The following is an 18,453-nucleotide window of genomic DNA, read 5'->3' as shown; positions in this document are numbered from 1 at the left end:
TCACAAGCCTCATAAATTCTTCTGTCACTTTTGAGTAATCAACATGGTCGGACCCTCCCTGCCTTTAGCACAAGCCACAAAATCATGCTGCTGGTGATGTACCTGGTGCTCCTGCATCCATTTTATTATGACATGGCTTTTCTTCTTCCTGTGGATAACTAGTCAAACAGACAACCTCATATCACATGAAGAAATTTGCAGCTGCTTCAATGGATTTTGATAGCTGAAGTGGTATCAGCAGTTTCATCCATGGTTTATGCCCTAGAGTTGATGGTAAACATCAACTCCAGGGCATAAACTGTAAACAATCACAAAGGCTGAAAAACTATTTGTCAACCAACAGTAGCCTCAAAAGAACAGAGTCAATAAAGGTCTCAGTATGCTTCAGACTAATGATTTTATGTTTTTAAAGGTTAAAGGGTTTATACTTGTTCTGTATGGCTATGTGTCTTTTTAGTCTTGATACAAGGAATCTTATAAATGTGGCTAGCAGCGCACATCTTTAGACAGTCTCTCTCCGAGAGCATTCATAGCTCTGTGTCTACCTAATTTTTTGACTATTGACCCACTCAGACGTCAACATCGTCAGATGTTTTTGCTTTTGCTTGCCTTGGTTGGTTGGAGCTATACATTTGAGGCGGTCTGATTGTGTGGCTTAAATGACAGCTGTAGCATTCCATAGGTCTGAAAACAGCAACTGAAAATTACACTTCAGTGGTTCTTGCTTAGCTATATTTGCCAATCTAGTGTTTTGTACTCTTGTCAACATGCTTAAAGATGCTCCTTGATTTTGTTATAGCACCCAATGATGCACCCACAGGGCTGGAGGAAATGTGGAGATTTGGGGGTGCTGTAACAAAATTGGTGAGTGTCTTGAATTTGTGCTTGTGTCATTAATAAACCTGAAATATATGTTCTCTCTATATGTAAATCTTGTATCCTTTTTGAGGCAATGTAAGGATAGTGAAGTACTATAGGACCTACAATACTTACCTTTTTTATTTCCATTGTACTTGGGAACAGTGTGCTTGTAGCTGTTTGGGAATACAGAGGGTGTTTTTGGATATTTGGTGCTTAGCTGAGTTGGGGCATGCTCCAAACAAAATCATGTCATGTGGTTTTAATTCTCTAGGTTCAGCCTGGGGTGTGATCAGAGCAGGGGGGCTTTTTGGTTTTACAGCAATCAATGATAAGGCCATATTCCACAGACAGACACTGATTGACCTATGATATAATATAGTGTGATTTTTTTATAATATTAAACACTAAATCAATCATAAAAAGTCCAAAAAAAATTCAAGCAAATAAGTAAGTTTCTGGTGAATCAAAGCTTCAAATTAATCATCATAGAGCTGTATTTCTTTCATTTTCTCCATAATCAAGAAAAAGCTGCCATTGAGTTGAGGTTTGAACAAAAGACTTACGACTATACAAGTCTATAACATCAGAAAAGGAAAAAAAACTGCAAAATGATGTATGAAAACAAGAAACAGTGGCAGTGGTACAAGACTGTCCCATGCCGCAAAGTTATGCCATTGATCTCCTTTAACAAGTAGCAATTTGATATGAATGAGTGAAAGTAAAAGTTTTGTCATGCCTATGCACACTGCCCCCATTCCTAAATCACAACTTGTCTGACAGAAAAATCAAGGTTGAGGGATTAAGATTGTGTCTGGGAACTCCCAACAGCTTGGTGGAAGAGTAGAATTTCACATGGACCCCAAGGGGAACATCTCTCTATCCCGCTATATAAAGTAAGGAATCTCTGTCTGATTATATGTATGTATTTATGTATGTCCTACGCGTATCTCGAGAACTGTTCATCCAATCTGCTTCACACTTGGTGGGTGCATTGCCAGGGATACAGGGGAATGAATTGCTGAAATTTGGTGCAGCTTGGACATGCAACACATCTAATATTAATAAACTTGAAATAAACAAGCGAACAGTCAGCTACTCCGCTCTGCAGCAGTGGGTGGGGCATTTGGCCTCTGCTACTGCATGTCATGGTCAGAGCTGTACAACCCTGCCATGAAAGAAAGGAGGGGATAACATCTCTCTTCATTTGATAATGTTAAAAGTTAGGCTTTTTTGTGGGTTTCCCAACTCATTTAAAAAAAAGATGAGAGAAAAAGGGAGAGAGAGGGCGAGCGAGCTGAGTGCAAGAGCGAGCAACAGAGAGACAGCGCTGGTGAGGAGAGACAGTGGTTGAAGGCTTTGTCTGCGAGAAAGAAAGCCTGTGAATTACAGAAATAAAACGTTGGGTTCCCTGACTCATTTTTAAAAAGACAAGAAAAAGAGAGAGGGCTAGCTAATTGAGAGCTCAGGGGGAGCGACTTTGTGAGGCAGAAGGGCAGAAGTTGCTGCAACGACATATAATGAGAGGAAGCAAACAGTTATTTGGCATTTTGTCCTGTAGCTCTTCAGTTATCCAGCTGCAATTATCCACTGGTAAAATGTTTTTTTAAATGTAAATTGTGGTTTAACCGGAGCCATTACTGAACCTGTCCGACTGCAGCTCTGCTCCACAGCGGGCAGAGCTGCTCCAGCAGTGGACCTGTCAGCTGCAATGTAGCTCTGCCAAAACTGATGTTTAGGCACCGCATTGAACAGGACTTGTCAGCTGAAGCTGTCCACTGCAGGGCAGCTCCGCCTAAATGCCAGTTTCAGCAGAACAGGTTCAGTTTCGACAGAGCTGCTCCACAGCAGACAACTTCAGCTGCCAGACAGGACAGACAGTTTCGATGGAGCCCTGGTTACACTGCGATTTAACATTTTTTAACAAGATTTTACCAGCTGATAATCGCAGGAACAGAAAGCCAGAGAGTTGAAGAGCTGCATGGCGAGAAGCCAGAGGGATTTCTGTTGTATTTGTGGCTTCCAGCAGCTTTTCCTCCTGCAGACAGTTATGAACGGAGAGACCCCCTCCAGCCGGCCAGCACCGCTGTAGCTGCTGTTAGCTGCTCTCCGTCTCCATCAGCATAGCGTTTACCCGGGGTAAATTCCCATCACTTACCATGTAATTACCCGGAACTTACGGTGTAACTTCCTTGTATGAATCTGTACATATAAAATACTTACCAGTTCTTACAGGTACTTAAATGTAGGTACAGTGGAGGTAACTTCCTCGTATGAATCAGTATGTTACATATATATATGTGTACTAAAATCAAATGTTTTTGCTCATGGCAGTTATGACAATCATTTTTTATGCATGTGTGTTTAACAGGCAAGCTTCACCCACACTCCAGAGATTTATTCTGCTTATGTCGTATGTCTTCATTGTATGAATTTGAATAGAAAAAGTCGAGAAATGGGTCTACATTTTTGAAAATGAGCTCCTAGCAGACATGTTGATCCAGTAGTGCAGCAACTCATATCAGGCAAACTTACCTCTCTCAAGTGCACAGCTATGGAAGGCTTGTATTGTCATCCGAGGATGAAAAAATAACAATACAGTAATGTTATAATATACATAGTATATCTTTAATTACACAATAATAAGGTATGCAGGAAGTTATGAAAAATAATCTTATTTCTGAATTACACAGAAACCACAATGTATGTGCTTTTCTCCCAGTCTTATTCTGTAAGTACAGACTACTTACCCTATAAGTACATGGTAACAACAGGGAGCCGGCTATATTATTAAGTTCACACTGTTCCCCAGTCCTTATTCTGTAAGTACAGACTACTTACCCTATAAGTACACTGCACGTTATCTGTGCTGTAAGATGAAAGTATAGCAATGACGTTTATAATTGATATTATTTGAGGGGCGCATTGGTATAGGGTTGGTTTAGATTTGTAAATTGGTTTGGAGGGGTTTAGAAATGGTAGGACTCAGTTGTATATTGATTTATCGCCAGAAATGTATATCTTTTGTCTTTTTGTTTGTATTTTGTAAGTAAATAAAATATATATATTTTTAAATTACAATATGATATATCAAAACAATGGTTAATCCATTTTCTGATCAGGGTTCTAATAGTTGCAGTACCAACAGTATTAAATGGACATGGAAGCAAATCAGATGGTTAGTGAAAGGGTGGTGCTTTTTAAGGCTGATTTAAGCCAAAACTAGGAACATAACCTGCTCTGGACCAGGTTAAGTTTGCAGCATAAGTTCCCTAATAGCATCAACTTTTGGGCCATATGTGGTATTTAACTGGCACATGTGGCTGAGATATGACATGGAAAAATGCATATTTGCCAAATTATAACCACATATGTTTCACCATACCTTGGCAATCATGTGAACTGACATGCATTGATGTTCCCCAAACATCACCCAAATGGTTTGCACCTGCTGCTGCACCTGTATGTGGCTTCAACCTGAAAGACACAGTTTGGAGGGTTATAAAGGTAACCTTTTCAACTGCTGTTGCAAGACTGATGAACTGGAAGGGGGTGAATTAAAAAATATCTTTCCAGTGGCTGATCTTGAAGGCAGTTGTCATTGGTAAGCAGTGTGACAACACTATATATATATATATATATATATATATACATACATATATATATATATATATATATATTAGCATGCTTTGTCCACAAGTACTCATGGTTGGGTAAACGTGTGTGTGCATAGGAAGATATGACAAAGATATGAATAAAAATATAACACTGCTGTTGTCTGATGTGTTCTGCTTTCTCATGGCGCTGTGTTAGGATGGCCATGTAGGGGCTGGACTTTAAAGCAGGAGGTTTGAGGCAGAGGTTAGGTGCAGACCAACCAGGTGTTTATTTCACCCACAGACACAGTACAACAGTCATAATTCTCCCCATAAAATACTGTGGACCACAGGCAGCATGTGATGCGGACAGCAGCAGTGCTTGATGGACACTGGCAGCCTTATATGGCCAGCCACTGGCAATGACCTTGACCCCTACCACAGTATAGGGAAATCTGCCCCTCCCCAAACATCAAAACTACACAAAAACAACAAATACATTAAAACACATTCATACTACACCCATGTCAAATAGTATACCTAATCTAGATTTATGCTACACATTACAGTAAAATCACAGAAAACCTGAACAGCAGATTAAAGTACACTAACACCCCTACACTAATTACCACATGGTATCTCCCGGAACCTTTAAATTGGTGCTCAGGTAGCCTGGAGACTCTTTTAGCTAGAACACCCTGGAGAGGAGACAGAACAGAGGTTTGTGACCTACACAAACATTCAATCCACCATCATTTCAGCAAAGGTTATACCTGTGGTGGCCACACCACATGTGAGGACCAAGTGTTAGTGGTTTTCTTTAACACTTAACATACAGACATTTCAAATAATGACAGTACACATAGTCTTGTTTTTATACAGCACACACTTTATTATTGACAGTTTGTTTGCTAATTTGAGTGCACGCATTTTGGTTAACGTTCTGTCTTTAATATTTCTTGCTTGCGTTCATGCTTTACCTTGTCTTTTTTTTTTCATGGATCCAGCGAGTCCTCCCTCTGGCCAAAAGAGTCGGAGCTGGTCAAGATGGCCTCTTATTCTGTGGCAGGCAGGAATTGGAAGAGGTCAACCGGGCGTGCAAGAGGGGAGTCTGCCTTTCGAGATCCAGTTATTTTAATTACTTTAGGACTTTAAGTTTTATTTTTCTTGCTTTGATAGTTAGATTGCTTTTAAATAGTTAATTGATTTAAATCTTTGTGGATATTAAGTAGGGATGCACAATATTGGTTTTTTTGCCGATATCCAATATGCCGGTATTTCCAACTCATTGTGGCCGATGGCTGATGCCGGTACCGATATATGCACATATTTTTTTCCAGCTGGCTGAGGAGACTATTATGCATGCAAGCATAGATTGTACTAAGTATGCTAACATTAGCTGAGAGGCTAGCGGAGCGTTTGCCACAGCATGACCAGAGGGAAGCACAGCCAGCTAGCCTCCCAGCTAATGTTAGCCCCGGCTTTCTATGTGGATCCAACCGGAGCATCGAGCCCCAGTTTGTTATTCAGGTTAAAGTGGGAAGAAGCAGCAGGTCTGACGGGCAACTTGAGTGAGGTGGAGCCTGCGGAGGAAGCACCGGGACTGTAAGGATGAAACAGTCCGTGGAGGGAAGCAGTCAGGGGAGAAGGCAGCGGAGGAGAAGGCAACAAATTGGCCTCTCATAATCAGCAGAAATGGCCGATGCCGATATTTCATTTTAAAGCTTTTATCAGACTATACCAATGATGTGCCGATAATACCGTGCATCCCTAATATTAAGGTTAATTTGAGATGTAGAGTTAAGTGTCTGTTCCTGCCCCCCTTGTACGTCTGTGTGTATATAAACCCTTCCTTATGTGTCATTTGTCAGTTATGTTGAGTTTAGTTGAGGTTGCTGTTTGTTTAGTTGACCTCAATTTGAGTTAAAGGGCCCTAGTTTTTTAAATTACTTTCCTCTAGTTTTCCTATTTTTGTATTTTGGAAAAAATAATTTTTTAAATTGAAATTAAACTGTAAATAAATTACTATTTTTTGCTTTATACACCTGGTGTTCCTTAGTCTTACTGCTGGGTCCCTGACAATTGGTGGCAGTGGTAGGATCATCCAGTTAAAGAGCCAGAGTGTTTTTTGTTTTTTTTCTTTATGCTTTTTCCACTTCATTTTCCCCCCATTTTTTTCTTGCTTGTGGAATGCTGAGAGGAAGAGGAAGCAGAGCAGGTAGTAGCCAAGCACTGCAGCTGGAAGTGGAGGGACAGACAGACAGTGAAGGAGAGAAGTGTGAAGCTACTGGTGGGGGTAACAGGCATTGAGGGGGAAGAGATTAAAGAACCTACTATTGCAGATCTGGCAAACATTCTCCAGGCCTATATAGGACAGCAGAGGGCACGAGAAGCTCAATGGGACAGAGAAGTGGCTCAGCAAGTCCGAAGGTTTAAGTTTCTGCAGCACCAGTTTAATCCTCTCCAGCTGGAAGTGCAAACACGAACTGTCCCTGGGCCTCAACTTGCTCCATCACAGAGGCTTAAGGTGGACACTAGTTCTGCTAACTCTCCATCACAGATTGTTTCTCCACCAGGAACTGTTCATTGGGACATTACAAATCTAGGTCAGTCTCGGTTCTTCAGGGAACCTAAACTCCAAAAACTGACTGATTCAGATGATATTGAACATTTCCTAATCACCTTTGAAAGAATAGCCGTTGCATGGCTGATGAAATAAGTGAAACCATTTTTCTTGAGCAGTATTTAAGAATGTTATCTCCTGAGCTCCAGGTTTGGATCAAGGAACATGACTCCCAGACTGCAGCTAAGGCTGCATCACTGGCTGACATGTTTGTGGCTGCACGTCCAAAGAACTTATCGTGGGCCTATAAATCCTGGAAGTCAACCAAGGACAGCCCAAAACCTGGCCCAGCTCAGCATGCTTCAAGCACAGCGGTGCCTGTGGGTAAGCCTCCTGTAAAGGAGAACCAGCTAGTTTCTAACACCAGCTCAAAGAACTTTAAACTTCCCATTCGCTATTTATGTGGGCAAGAGGGCCATACAAAACCAAGGTGCCCCCAAAGTACCGTAAAACTCACCCAGATGTGCTATGTGCCAAGACCGAAATTTGAGCCAGAGTTAAGATCTCAGCAGCCCTTAAAAGTGACCTCAGTTCAAATTAATGGGCAGGATCTTAAAGCGCTCATTGATACAAGAAGTACACAGACCCTGGTGCAGCGTCAGTATGTTCCTGCTCATGCCATCTGTACTACTGAAACTGTTCCTATCTGTTGTGTTCATGGGATGGAAAACTATCCAACTGCTGATGTATATGTCAAAGTACAAGGACACACTTATTTATTGAATGTGAGTGTCACAGATGACCTCCCGTTTCCTGCTGTGCAAGGCCATGACCTGCCTGTCCATCTGGAATTGATTCATCCCGTTCAGCCCTGCAATGTAGCTCTGACCCGGGCCCATGCAAAGCAGTCAGGTGACACAGTACAAATCTCGAGCACACTGCCATTCTATGATGCTGAAATACAGTCAGGGCCCACTAAACCTTGTCTACCTAAATCCCGCAGACAGAGAAAGCAGGAGAAGTTCAGGTGCACAGTAGTGTCTCCTCCTGTTGTTGCCCCTGAACTACCACTGGGTTTCAAACTCCATGAGAGTATTAGTCAGTTGCAGCAGCCGGATGCTAGCCTAGCTGAGTGTCTGCAGAAAGCCAGAGGGAACAAATGGGCGGGGAATGATGAGTCTTGCACTGGAGTTTATGTTCTGCAGAATGGTACTCTTTACCATTGCCACAGATCAGTCAGACAGCTGATGGTTCCAAAAATAGCCCGGGACACTGTCCTTACTTTGGGCCACTCCATTCCCTGGGCTGGCCACCTAGGGAAACATAAGACCACAGCCCGCATCCAACGTCATTTCCACAGGCCTGGCCCATGTAAAGATCTAACACAGTTCTGTAGGAGTTGCCCTCAATGCCAACAAACATCAGCTAAATTCCCCACCAGAGCTCCCCTCCAACCACTCCCAATAATCAGCACACCATTTGAGTGCCTTGGAATGAACATTGTGGAACCAGTGGAGAGGAGCAAATCAGGAAACTGGTTCATGTTTTTCATTACAGATTATGCCACTAAGTATCCTGAAGTGTTTCCACTAAAGTGAATTAAATCTAAGCCTATTGCATTGTGCCTTGTACAGTTCTTGTCAAGAGTTGGTTTTCCCTAGGAGATACTGACCGACCAGGGCTCTAACTTCATGTCCAAATTGCTGAAAGAGGTGCACCAGCAGCTGGGCATCAGAGGTTTGAGGTTTACACCTTATCACCCACAAACAGATGGACTCACAGAGAGGTTTAATCAGACTCTGAAGCAGATGCTCCATAAGTTTGTTAATGGCACTGGCTCAGACTGGGACCAGTGGATTCCTTACCTCTTGTTTGCCTACAGAGAAGTTTCACAAGCCTCCTCTGGCTTCTCAGCTTTCAAACTGCTATTTGGTCATGAGGTCAGGGGTCCCCCAACTCTTCTAAAAGAAATCTGAGAGAGAGATCAGGTGAGCAAAGAACCTGTTAATGTTGTTTTCTATGTTCTTCAGATGAGGGAGAAGCTGGATAAAATGACTGCACTTGCCCAGGAAAACATGGCAGCAGCGCAGCATCAACAGAGGACCTGGTATGATCGAGCCACTCGGGAGAGGGCTTTAACCCTGGCCAGAAAGTGCTGGTGATGCTGCCCACAAAGGAGAGCAAGCTGTTGGCCAAATAGCAAGGGCCTTTTCAGGTAATTAAGAAACAAGGCTCTACCACCTATGAAATCTCGACTCCAGGTCAGAGTCACCCCACTCGGATTATCCATGTCAACCTGTTGAAGTGGGTCCCTAGGCCTGGGGAGACATCAAGTGTTCTACTAATCAGAAATGTGAAAGATGAGGATGTGGAGGAGCAGTATCTGCCAGTGCCAATTCCTTCAGCCTCTGACCTTGACCATTTGCCTGAGGCCTAGCAGTCACAGGTGAGAGCCCTTTATGCACCTAATGTTTTTCAGGCCAATCCAGGCCGTACAAATGCCATCGGGCATCATATTGCCTTAAAGGAAAATGCCTCAATCAAATGTATGAGTTATCGGATTCCCGAACGCCTCCTTGGTCCACTTAAAAAGGAGATTGATTTGATGTTGTCCATGGGAATTATTGAGGCTTCCCAGAGTGAATGGTGTAACCTCATTGTTCTAGTACCTAGAAAGGATGGCACAAACAGATTTTGTATTGATTTCAGATATTTGAATGCAATTTCTAAGTTTGACTCATATCCAACACCCCGTATTGATGACCTCATAGACTGACTAGGCAAGGCCAAGTACCTCACCACCATTGACCTTTCTAAAGGCTATTGGCAGGTTCCTCTGACACAGTGGTCTCGTGAGCTGACTGCCTTCCGGACTCCATGGGGACTGTCATAGTTCACAGTCATGCCTTTTGGGTTATATAGAGCTCCAGCTACCTTCCAGAGGCTCATGGACAAGGTACTGTATGGCCTATCAGATTTTGCTTTTGCCTACTTGATGATGTTGTTGTGTACAGTAATTCCTGGGAGGAGCACTTGGAATATCTCAGAATTGTGTTTGAGTGTCTCCGCAAAACGGGTCTCACCATCAACCCTGCCAAGTGTACAGAGATCGAATACCTCGGCTATGTCATTGGGTATGGTGTCATCAAGCCCCAAGTTCAGAAGGTCCAGGCCTTTCAGTCCTGCCCTTTACCCCAGACCAGAACTCAGCTGAGGTCATTCATTGGCATGTCAGCTGGCATGTAAGTTAAAGTAACTAGCAATTGTGGGATTAGCAAGAAAGTCGCTATAAGGAGAGAGCTAAGAGTGCTTAAGTGCTTAATGTAAGTTTAAATGTACAGGGGGTAATTAGCCGCAGTAATGAAGTATATAGCAAAATTAACTGGGTTGAGAAGCAGAAACGCTACCAACAACTCAAGAGAGAACACAGAAGCTAAATTAGACAATATGCTTACTGCAGCACATCGGCAGCACTTAGCTTTTTTCACTGAGAAACATTTACCACATCCAGTCAGGATATCTGGATATCAGTATATATATGGATAGCATCGCATGTATATATACAGTACATATAGCATGTCCTGACACATTTCTGACATTACGATAAATGATAGAAAAGTTGACTCTCTCTGAGTTTGAGTATATTCACTTTTATGAGTTAAAAGAATAGTTTGCTTTTGGAAAATAGAGTGAGAGGAGAAGACTGATATCAATCTCATGTCTGTATGGTAAATATGTAGTCAGCATAGGTTAACATGGCTTAGCACTGAAACAGGGGGAAACAGCTAGCCTGGCTCTAGGCAAAAACCACCTACACACACCTCAGAAGTTCACCAATTACACTTTGTATCTTGTTTGTTTAATTTGTATACAAACAGAAATGTAAAAGCAAATATTTGTGGTTTAGGGGGAACTTGTATAGCTACCTACCACACTGCACATAAGAACAGGGTTGATGGAGAAACTGTTCATCAAGAACCAGCTTCAGCAACTCCCTTGAAAACCACAAATTTGTATTTTTTACATTTTTTTATGGACAGATTGAACAAATAATATACAAGGACACAGCAAGGCTAGCTGTTTCCCCTTGCTTTCAGTCTTTATGCTAAGCTTGGCTAATACATCCCTTTAATACTTTACACATAGACATGAGAGTCGTGCTGATCTCATCTCACTTCTGGATAAACAAAGCAAATATGAGCATTTTTCAAAATGTTTAAATATTTCTTAAATGTAAAAGGACAGTTAAAACATTGGAAGTAAAAGCTTTGTCTTCTTGAATCCTTTACACTTTGGCACAGTTTACACTTCCAGGGCCTGCACCTGTGCCCTGATTGATGGCTTGCTGGAAGCCAAATTGCCCCTCTGGGACATTAAAGCTTTACTCTACACATTCTTATTGGAATAGTCCAACAGTTTGTGGATTATGCTTATTCACTTTCTTGCTGGAAGTGGGAGCTAACTGAGGAGGTAGAGCCATGAGGCGATTAGCTTAGCTAAGTATAAAAACTGGAAGCACGGGGAAACTGCTAGCCTGAGACTGATTTTAATCTTTTCTTCTCAGTCTCAAAAAACAAAAGCAGATAAGCATATTTCCAAAAATGTTTCAATGTTGAAATTTTTTTAATGTGGTAAACATGTCTACACACTGCTCTTACACACTGAAGCACAGTCTTTTGATCATATTGCCACAAATGACTTTAAACCCAACATTATAGAAAACATCCAAACTGTAAAATTGTGCTTTTCTCCTTGACATTCCAGAAGGCCTGGAAGTACACCAATGCTCCAGCATTTGTAGATAAGGCATCAGATAGAAAAAATAGAAGAAAACATTTGACTTTTCTCAGTCTATCTCTTTTACTCCTCCGTCCTCCTTGACCTCTCCATCTCTCTCAACCGTCTCTCCAGGATCTTCACCTGCTCTGCCAGGTGAGTGGTCTTATCTTCCACATTAGATCCCCTCACAGTCCCGACACCCAACAGCACGCAGATGCACACAAGGACAGCCAGTCGCACTGCCATAGTTTCTGTGCCCACACTGTGATCGCTCAGGATCAATCCAAAACAGGCCAGAGCTACGCCCACTTTCAGCAGCCATAGGGCCCGCCTCAGAGTGGAGGCAACCAATCGGAAGGCGAGGGAGATCAGGCAGTAGCCAATGAGAGCCATGAGAACCCACTGGGCAACAAAAATCAGCCCCTCTGGGGTCACCTTGTTAACTGGGATGCCAACTGTGGAAAACAGACAGAGCAAAGGGGACAATTTAGTAATATATTAGAGCATTATTTAATATTACCTCAAGTTTATTAAAGATGAAGAAATATGTGATTCAAATCTGCAATAATCCTTCCATTATATTCAATTATTTCTATCAGTAAGGTTAATATTGTACACACCAAGTTAATTGCTGAGATGTAGGAACATGGTGACATCACTAAAAGGGAGAGGCAGACAATCAAATAGCCTGTTTCTATGTCTCTTTGTGATGGACAGGACAGACTTTAGTGTGAAGTGTTTACCTTGGATTCCAGCAGCCTGGAGGAAGTGTGTAACATATTGTAAGAGTACGTTCACACCACTGGCCAAACTTCCTGCAATGACCCCCAAAACCTGAGAGAACGCCTGGAGGAGAGTAGGAGTGGGGGGAGTTTGAGCAAGGATTGCAGCTAACTCATGGTCAGATAATGTAGACATGGTTAAAGCATTACCTGTATATACATTTACCTTTAAGATTATCAACAGTAATTCAGACTGAATGTGAAAAAAGTCGAATCAGGACCCACAGTAACCTATACTGTTGCTCACCTTTCAATATAGCACTGAAATCAATATCACACAGGGCAACGTGTTTAAAGCTATATCTGACCATGTATGGCACTGCACAAAATAGTGAAAACTATCAAAGGTTATGTTTCTAAATGTGTTTTATTCGACCAACTGTCCAATTAGGCCCTAAAGAGATTCAGTCTATTATTAGGGTGATTAAGAAACACATCAAATCATCACATTTCAGAAGTGAAGAATGGAATATTTACTTTAAAAATGACTTAAACAATTAATCAGTTAATGATCGACTAACTGACTTACCGTTGCAGCTCTATGTAAATGCATGTGTAATATGAGCTGAGAGGTTACTTTACAACTACAGAATATGGTGTTAAACTAATTTTTGAAAAAATAAAGTGGTGGATTCTAGACTTTGTTTTTGGGGTATTTATCCATGTAAATCCATATGCAGTGTGTGAGTGTGTGTGTAGCTGTCTTTCGCAGGCCACACTGTTGCACTCTACCTTCTGTACCGACAGCACCGTCTGCTCTCCGGCCAGCTTGCCCAGGTAAGTCCTCCCCTCCCCGGCCAGGTCAGCCAGGGCTGCCCGGAGCTCCTGGATCATTCCGGAACGACTCTCGAACACGTTCTCCCCCGAAACAGAAAGCAACAGTGCGCTCAGTGTGCACAGCGAACACAGCCCGCTGAAGAATTTTTGTGTTGAATGGGAAAACATACCGGAAGAAGGTTTAACTATCAGCAAGACACATATACAGACGACAAGCGGTAGACAGTGAAATGTACAGGAAAGCAGCCACAGGGGCAACACAGCGAAGTTTTCCAAACAGGATGTGGAAAATCTTGTTAGTATGAATGAAGAGACATGTCTGCCACCCACTGGGCAGACTGTGCAACACGTTTCCACGACGGCTTTACAGTAGTTTCCCTCCACCAGTAAAGTCTCTATATTGAGTCTCTTACACATCGCTATGCGGGGGTTGGCTGAAACTCACAGATATTAAATGCACAGCTAGCTGTCTGATCAAGAATCAGTCAAATGTCTGTGTTGATTCGTCTTTTCAGCTGCATCCATAGTGCTGCGTTCAAATACATTCAAGCAGCACGTTAACTGCAGTTATCAGAAACTCGTCATGTACAGTGCAAGAACAAGACGGTACAATAAAAACATACAGCTAAACAGAGATGCAAAACAAAAACATACAGCCATACTGTAAATATATCCACATGTCAGATCATTATTATACTGTGCATAAAGGGTCATGATTATATTATAATAAAAGGTTATACAGAAGAAAAAGCTGCGCAGTGTGCTTCGTAAAACATCAAAAAACCCATAAAAAGACAGATGCATCCTCACTGATTGGAAGAATAAATGCTATAAAAATAGTCTGTTTGATGCAATTGTTACATCCTTTTCAGAATATAACCATGTATATAAAAAAGTCTTTTTTTTAAGCAGTTTGATCATATTATTAATCCCTTTTTGTTGTTGTTGTTATTATTATTATTATTATTATTATTATTATTATTATTATTATCATTATTATTATTATTGATAGTCCACCCACGTAGCCATGGGTATGCCCGGATGTACCTGTGCCATCTTAAACTGGCACACCCAGCATAATCATAGCAGCCTGTCAGAGGCTGTCAGACAGACTCAAGTAATAACTGTGATGCGACTCAGCCGACGCACTGTAACGTCAACGCTACAGCAATTGCTACAGAAAGTTTTTAATGTGTTATTTGAAAAAACCTGAGGAAGAAGAAACTCCTCCGCCTCCGACTGAGTCCACCAGACTCAGCCCACAACGAAGTCAGCCCAGCCGCTCACTCCCTGGTGGTACAGCACTTTCTCCCGGTCAGCCTGATGTGGGTTCACGCATAGCCAAGGGAAGTATGGGTGCTGGGGGAACTGCAGCCTCCAGGTGACTGAAAACCTATAGGCCCATTTGTGTTGTTGCAATAATACTATTTCTCTGTCATGTACAAGCTGGTCCGAAAAAATTAGACCCTGAACGTAAAGATAGTGGAGTGGGGAAAAGAAGCGTGACACGCAGCTCATGGACCCGGTTGACACATGCCGGTTAGAAATGTCTCTGACAGCCCAACTACTAAAAATTGTAGTCATCAACTTGACAGGACAGAGGGAAGTCTCCAGAGGGAAAAGATATGAACTTTTAGCTACTGAAATATTTTTTAGAAAGCTCTGAGGGAACTCAGGAGGATGGTTGCTTTACTCCAAACAATTTCACTGTATGAACTTGAACTGTGTATGTGATCTTTTGGATGTGTAGGAGAACGCAAAACATTAATTAACATTAGATCCAGATAATTAGCTAATGAAATTAGGCTGCTGTGTCTTGTGCGTAAATGCGCACAGCGTCTCCCTCAATTGGACGTTTCTGCTGCAGTCGGATCGCTGCAGGTATTTAATAAAGTCAAACATTTTTAAGAAGGGGGTGTTTAATAGTCATAATGAAATAAAGTGGTATTAAAACTAAATTGAAATTTTAAAATCTATTTACAGGATGGAATAGTAATAGTTTTGAAGTGTATGAAATATATGAAGGTGGCAAGAGCAAACATTAAACATAAATAATTAATAAATTATTAAATATGTAACAGTGGAGCTTGAATACAATGCATAATCTAAAGTCCAGTTTGATTAAATATATGAAAGTGACAAGTGCGGGGATTAAATGAGGGATGTGAAATGTAAATTACAGTTTGATAACTCCGTCTTCATCCCGTTTACACACACGCACGCACGCATGCACGCATAACGTTGGAGTGCTTTACTGAATGCCATTGCTCAATATTAATTGAGGAAGAATACTTTTTAAAAAAGATGATTTTATATCAAATATACTCAGCCACATATTCTGGGAAATATAAAATTAAATGAGCAACTTCACATTTTACAATCACATGCTATGAATTGCCTTTTCTTAACAGAGATAGTGGTGTTTGGATTCAGGTTGCGGCGGACGGCAGCAATTTGAAATAGAATGAAGCCCACTGATGGCAGACAGCCCAGAACAGTAGTCGAACGTGCCACATCCACCCACAACACAATGCTCTTCCCTAGCCTTCTGCTATTAAAACCTAACAAAAAAACTTTATTTTTCAGAATTGAAGGAGAAATAACAAAGACTGATGGCCTTGAGATGAACCTATCATACTGTTGTGTTACTAAGGACACGCTGGTGTTTTTGTATTGAGAAATGTTAAAGATATCATTAAAAGGAAACCTTAACACCTGCCTGAGTCACATTAATGGCTGTATTTTGACATTTGAGTAGATTATATTATAGATGCGAAACACTAGAGAAGTAAAAGATGCACAATACATTAAAGTTGGTTTGTGATTGTGGAGACCTCTGTGTGCGCACCTCTGCTAATTAAAGACATGCAAATTGAAGTTTTTGTGCTCTCTGCAGTTTTTTCATTATGACCAATCTGTGTGAGAATGTGGAGAAAAGCCTGAAACACTGGAAACCGCTCCACTCACTCAATTAGACGCAAAACAAGGGCAAATTGCACTCAGCGGCATCTTTTGTGAATAGGACCTTAAAACGGGGCAGATTGCAGGTGCAAATGCTGCGTAATGCACGATGCTATTAGCGGGCGCAATCCATTCTTTGTGGCTTTGGCCCAAAATGTGGAATGGTCACTCAGCTGCACATGAACCGACAATACAATAAAACACTGTTGTGTTACTTTATGCACAAACGGAATATTTGAAAATTAAAGACAGCGCGTTCATTTGATATGAAAAACATTTTATTTTCATTGTAAGTCAAAATAAATTATTATTTAACTATAATCATCAATTATTAAAGGCTAAAGGTCTGTCTGTCTAGATATTTTATGTTGACATTGGCACTTTCTAAAGGCAAAGAAGTCGAACCTTTTATTTTGAAGAATGCAGCGCAAACACAATTGATAGAGGACGCTGGCTAATCAGAAACAAGGGGGCGTTGAAGGCCCACCCACCAATGAAAACGAAACATTGACTAGTGAATTTGTTCTGTCAGTAAGAACTGAAAACAAGAAATCAAGCTGAATTTGTGTTTTTTGGTTTTTGCCCAAAATTTGGGACCTGTTTCCGGTTTCTGTCTGTGTCAACTGTACCGAAAAAACCTTGGTCCTGGACACAGACCTGTTCATTCTTCAGTCCAAAAATGAATAATGATGAAAGGAATTGGCAAAACCAAAAACGGGCCGTTTTTCATTAATTGATTCTGACACCAAAAATAGTTTTCCGTTTTTGGTTTTGAAACAAATAACATTCATAACATTTTAACTCAGGTGGACGCATCTCAATTTGTTCTTACAAAGTAAGGCTATTTGTATGCGTTTGCATAAAAAATTGTTTGACATTCAGTCTGAACAACCTTCACTTGAGACCTCACCTGACCTATGAATTACATTTAGAAATTTTGCATTTGAGTTATACATGAAAAATCACCATTGTGTTTTCCAACTGAACTAAAATATAGACAGGGTAGGGAGTCATCAGCTTTTCAGCTGTTTTGAGTTAGAGGAGTTAAAACCTATGTTGTCCAGATGAATCTCTTACACCCAGTCTCTTTGATCTTGTGATCACATAAGAATGAGTGCAAAATCAGACCGACCAACCCCCTAAAAGAAGTCCCAAAGAAATTTTAGGTCATGTGTTTAGCTGAAGGCAAACTGCTCCAAATGGTTGACGTAGTCAGGGAATGTCATTTGTACAGACACACTCAGTATACCTTTAATTAAGTACAGAGAGTTAATGAAGTGTGCTGTAACTGTAACTATAAGTGTCTTTAACAGCCAATATGACTAATATTTGATGAAAATACACATTTCCCTTTGCTCCACATGTGGCTTTCATGATTTAATAACCAGAGCTGCTTGTGAATTGCAGCAGCGTGTTTGTTCTGTTGTTTTCTCTCATGTGTATGGTGTGCTGAAATGCCCACATTTCAGCCAATTCCTCCAGCTGTAGTCCATACTTCTTCACAAACACACACATGGATTTGAGAAAACGTATCTCATTTGACCACAGGTTTAATTCACACATATGTACATATGATTTTATTTTGTATAAAATAAACAAAACTATATCAAAGAGTTAGTACAAAATTAATGATGAACACATCTCTCATAAAACTGTGTAAACATAGGCAAGTGGAAATAAAAATGGTGCACTTTATACTGTTTACTTAGTGTCACATGTTCCTTCCAAAACTGTGATAAAATTAAAACCGCACGGGAAAACAGAAGGGAAATCAGAGGGCTCTGTGTGGTGCAAAACTCAGTGTTGCTAGTAAAGTGAGGTTTCTTCCTCATCTGCGCTAGTTTGCACTCCAATGCCATTCTATCAGGGTTAGGTAAAAACAGAAGACACAAAAAAACTAACGTGACTGACTGTGCTCTGACTTGGTCAATGACGGACATTAGAGGAAAAGCTTGATATTTGGGGAAACTTGCTGAGAGTAAGATGAGAAAGTTGATATCACTCTCATTTCTGTTCGCTAAATATGAAGCTGCAGCTTATTTACAATTTAGCTTAGCATACAGACTGAAAACAGAGGGAAACAGGTAGCCAAGCTTTGTCCAATGATAACAAAATCCACCTACCAGCACCTCCAAAC

At 41.1% G+C, this 18,453-nt stretch overlaps 1 protein-coding gene across 1 annotated transcript; it reads right to left on the bottom strand.

Annotated features, from left to right (window-relative positions):
- Nucleotides 1-11,609: 11,609 nt before the first annotated feature.
- On the bottom strand, nt 11,610-13,845 carry tmem109 (transmembrane protein 109). Its single transcript, XM_042392737.1, has 3 exons — nt 13,311-13,845; nt 12,540-12,642; nt 11,610-12,251 (listed from the first exon to the last, which is right to left on the bottom strand). Exons 1-3 carry the CDS (start codon nt 13,770-13,772, stop codon nt 11,878-11,880), a joined length of 939 nt encoding a protein of 312 aa, XP_042248671.1. The 5' UTR covers nt 13,773-13,845; the 3' UTR covers nt 11,610-11,877.
- Between the last annotated feature and the right edge of the window lie 4,608 nt (nt 13,846-18,453).

The sequence above is a fragment of the Thunnus maccoyii genome, chromosome 2, assembly GCF_910596095.1.
Source record: "Thunnus maccoyii chromosome 2, fThuMac1.1, whole genome shotgun sequence".
NCBI classification, from domain to species: Eukaryota; Metazoa; Chordata; class Actinopteri; order Scombriformes; family Scombridae; genus Thunnus; species Thunnus maccoyii.
This window is presented reverse-complemented; position numbering and strand designations above follow the sequence as displayed.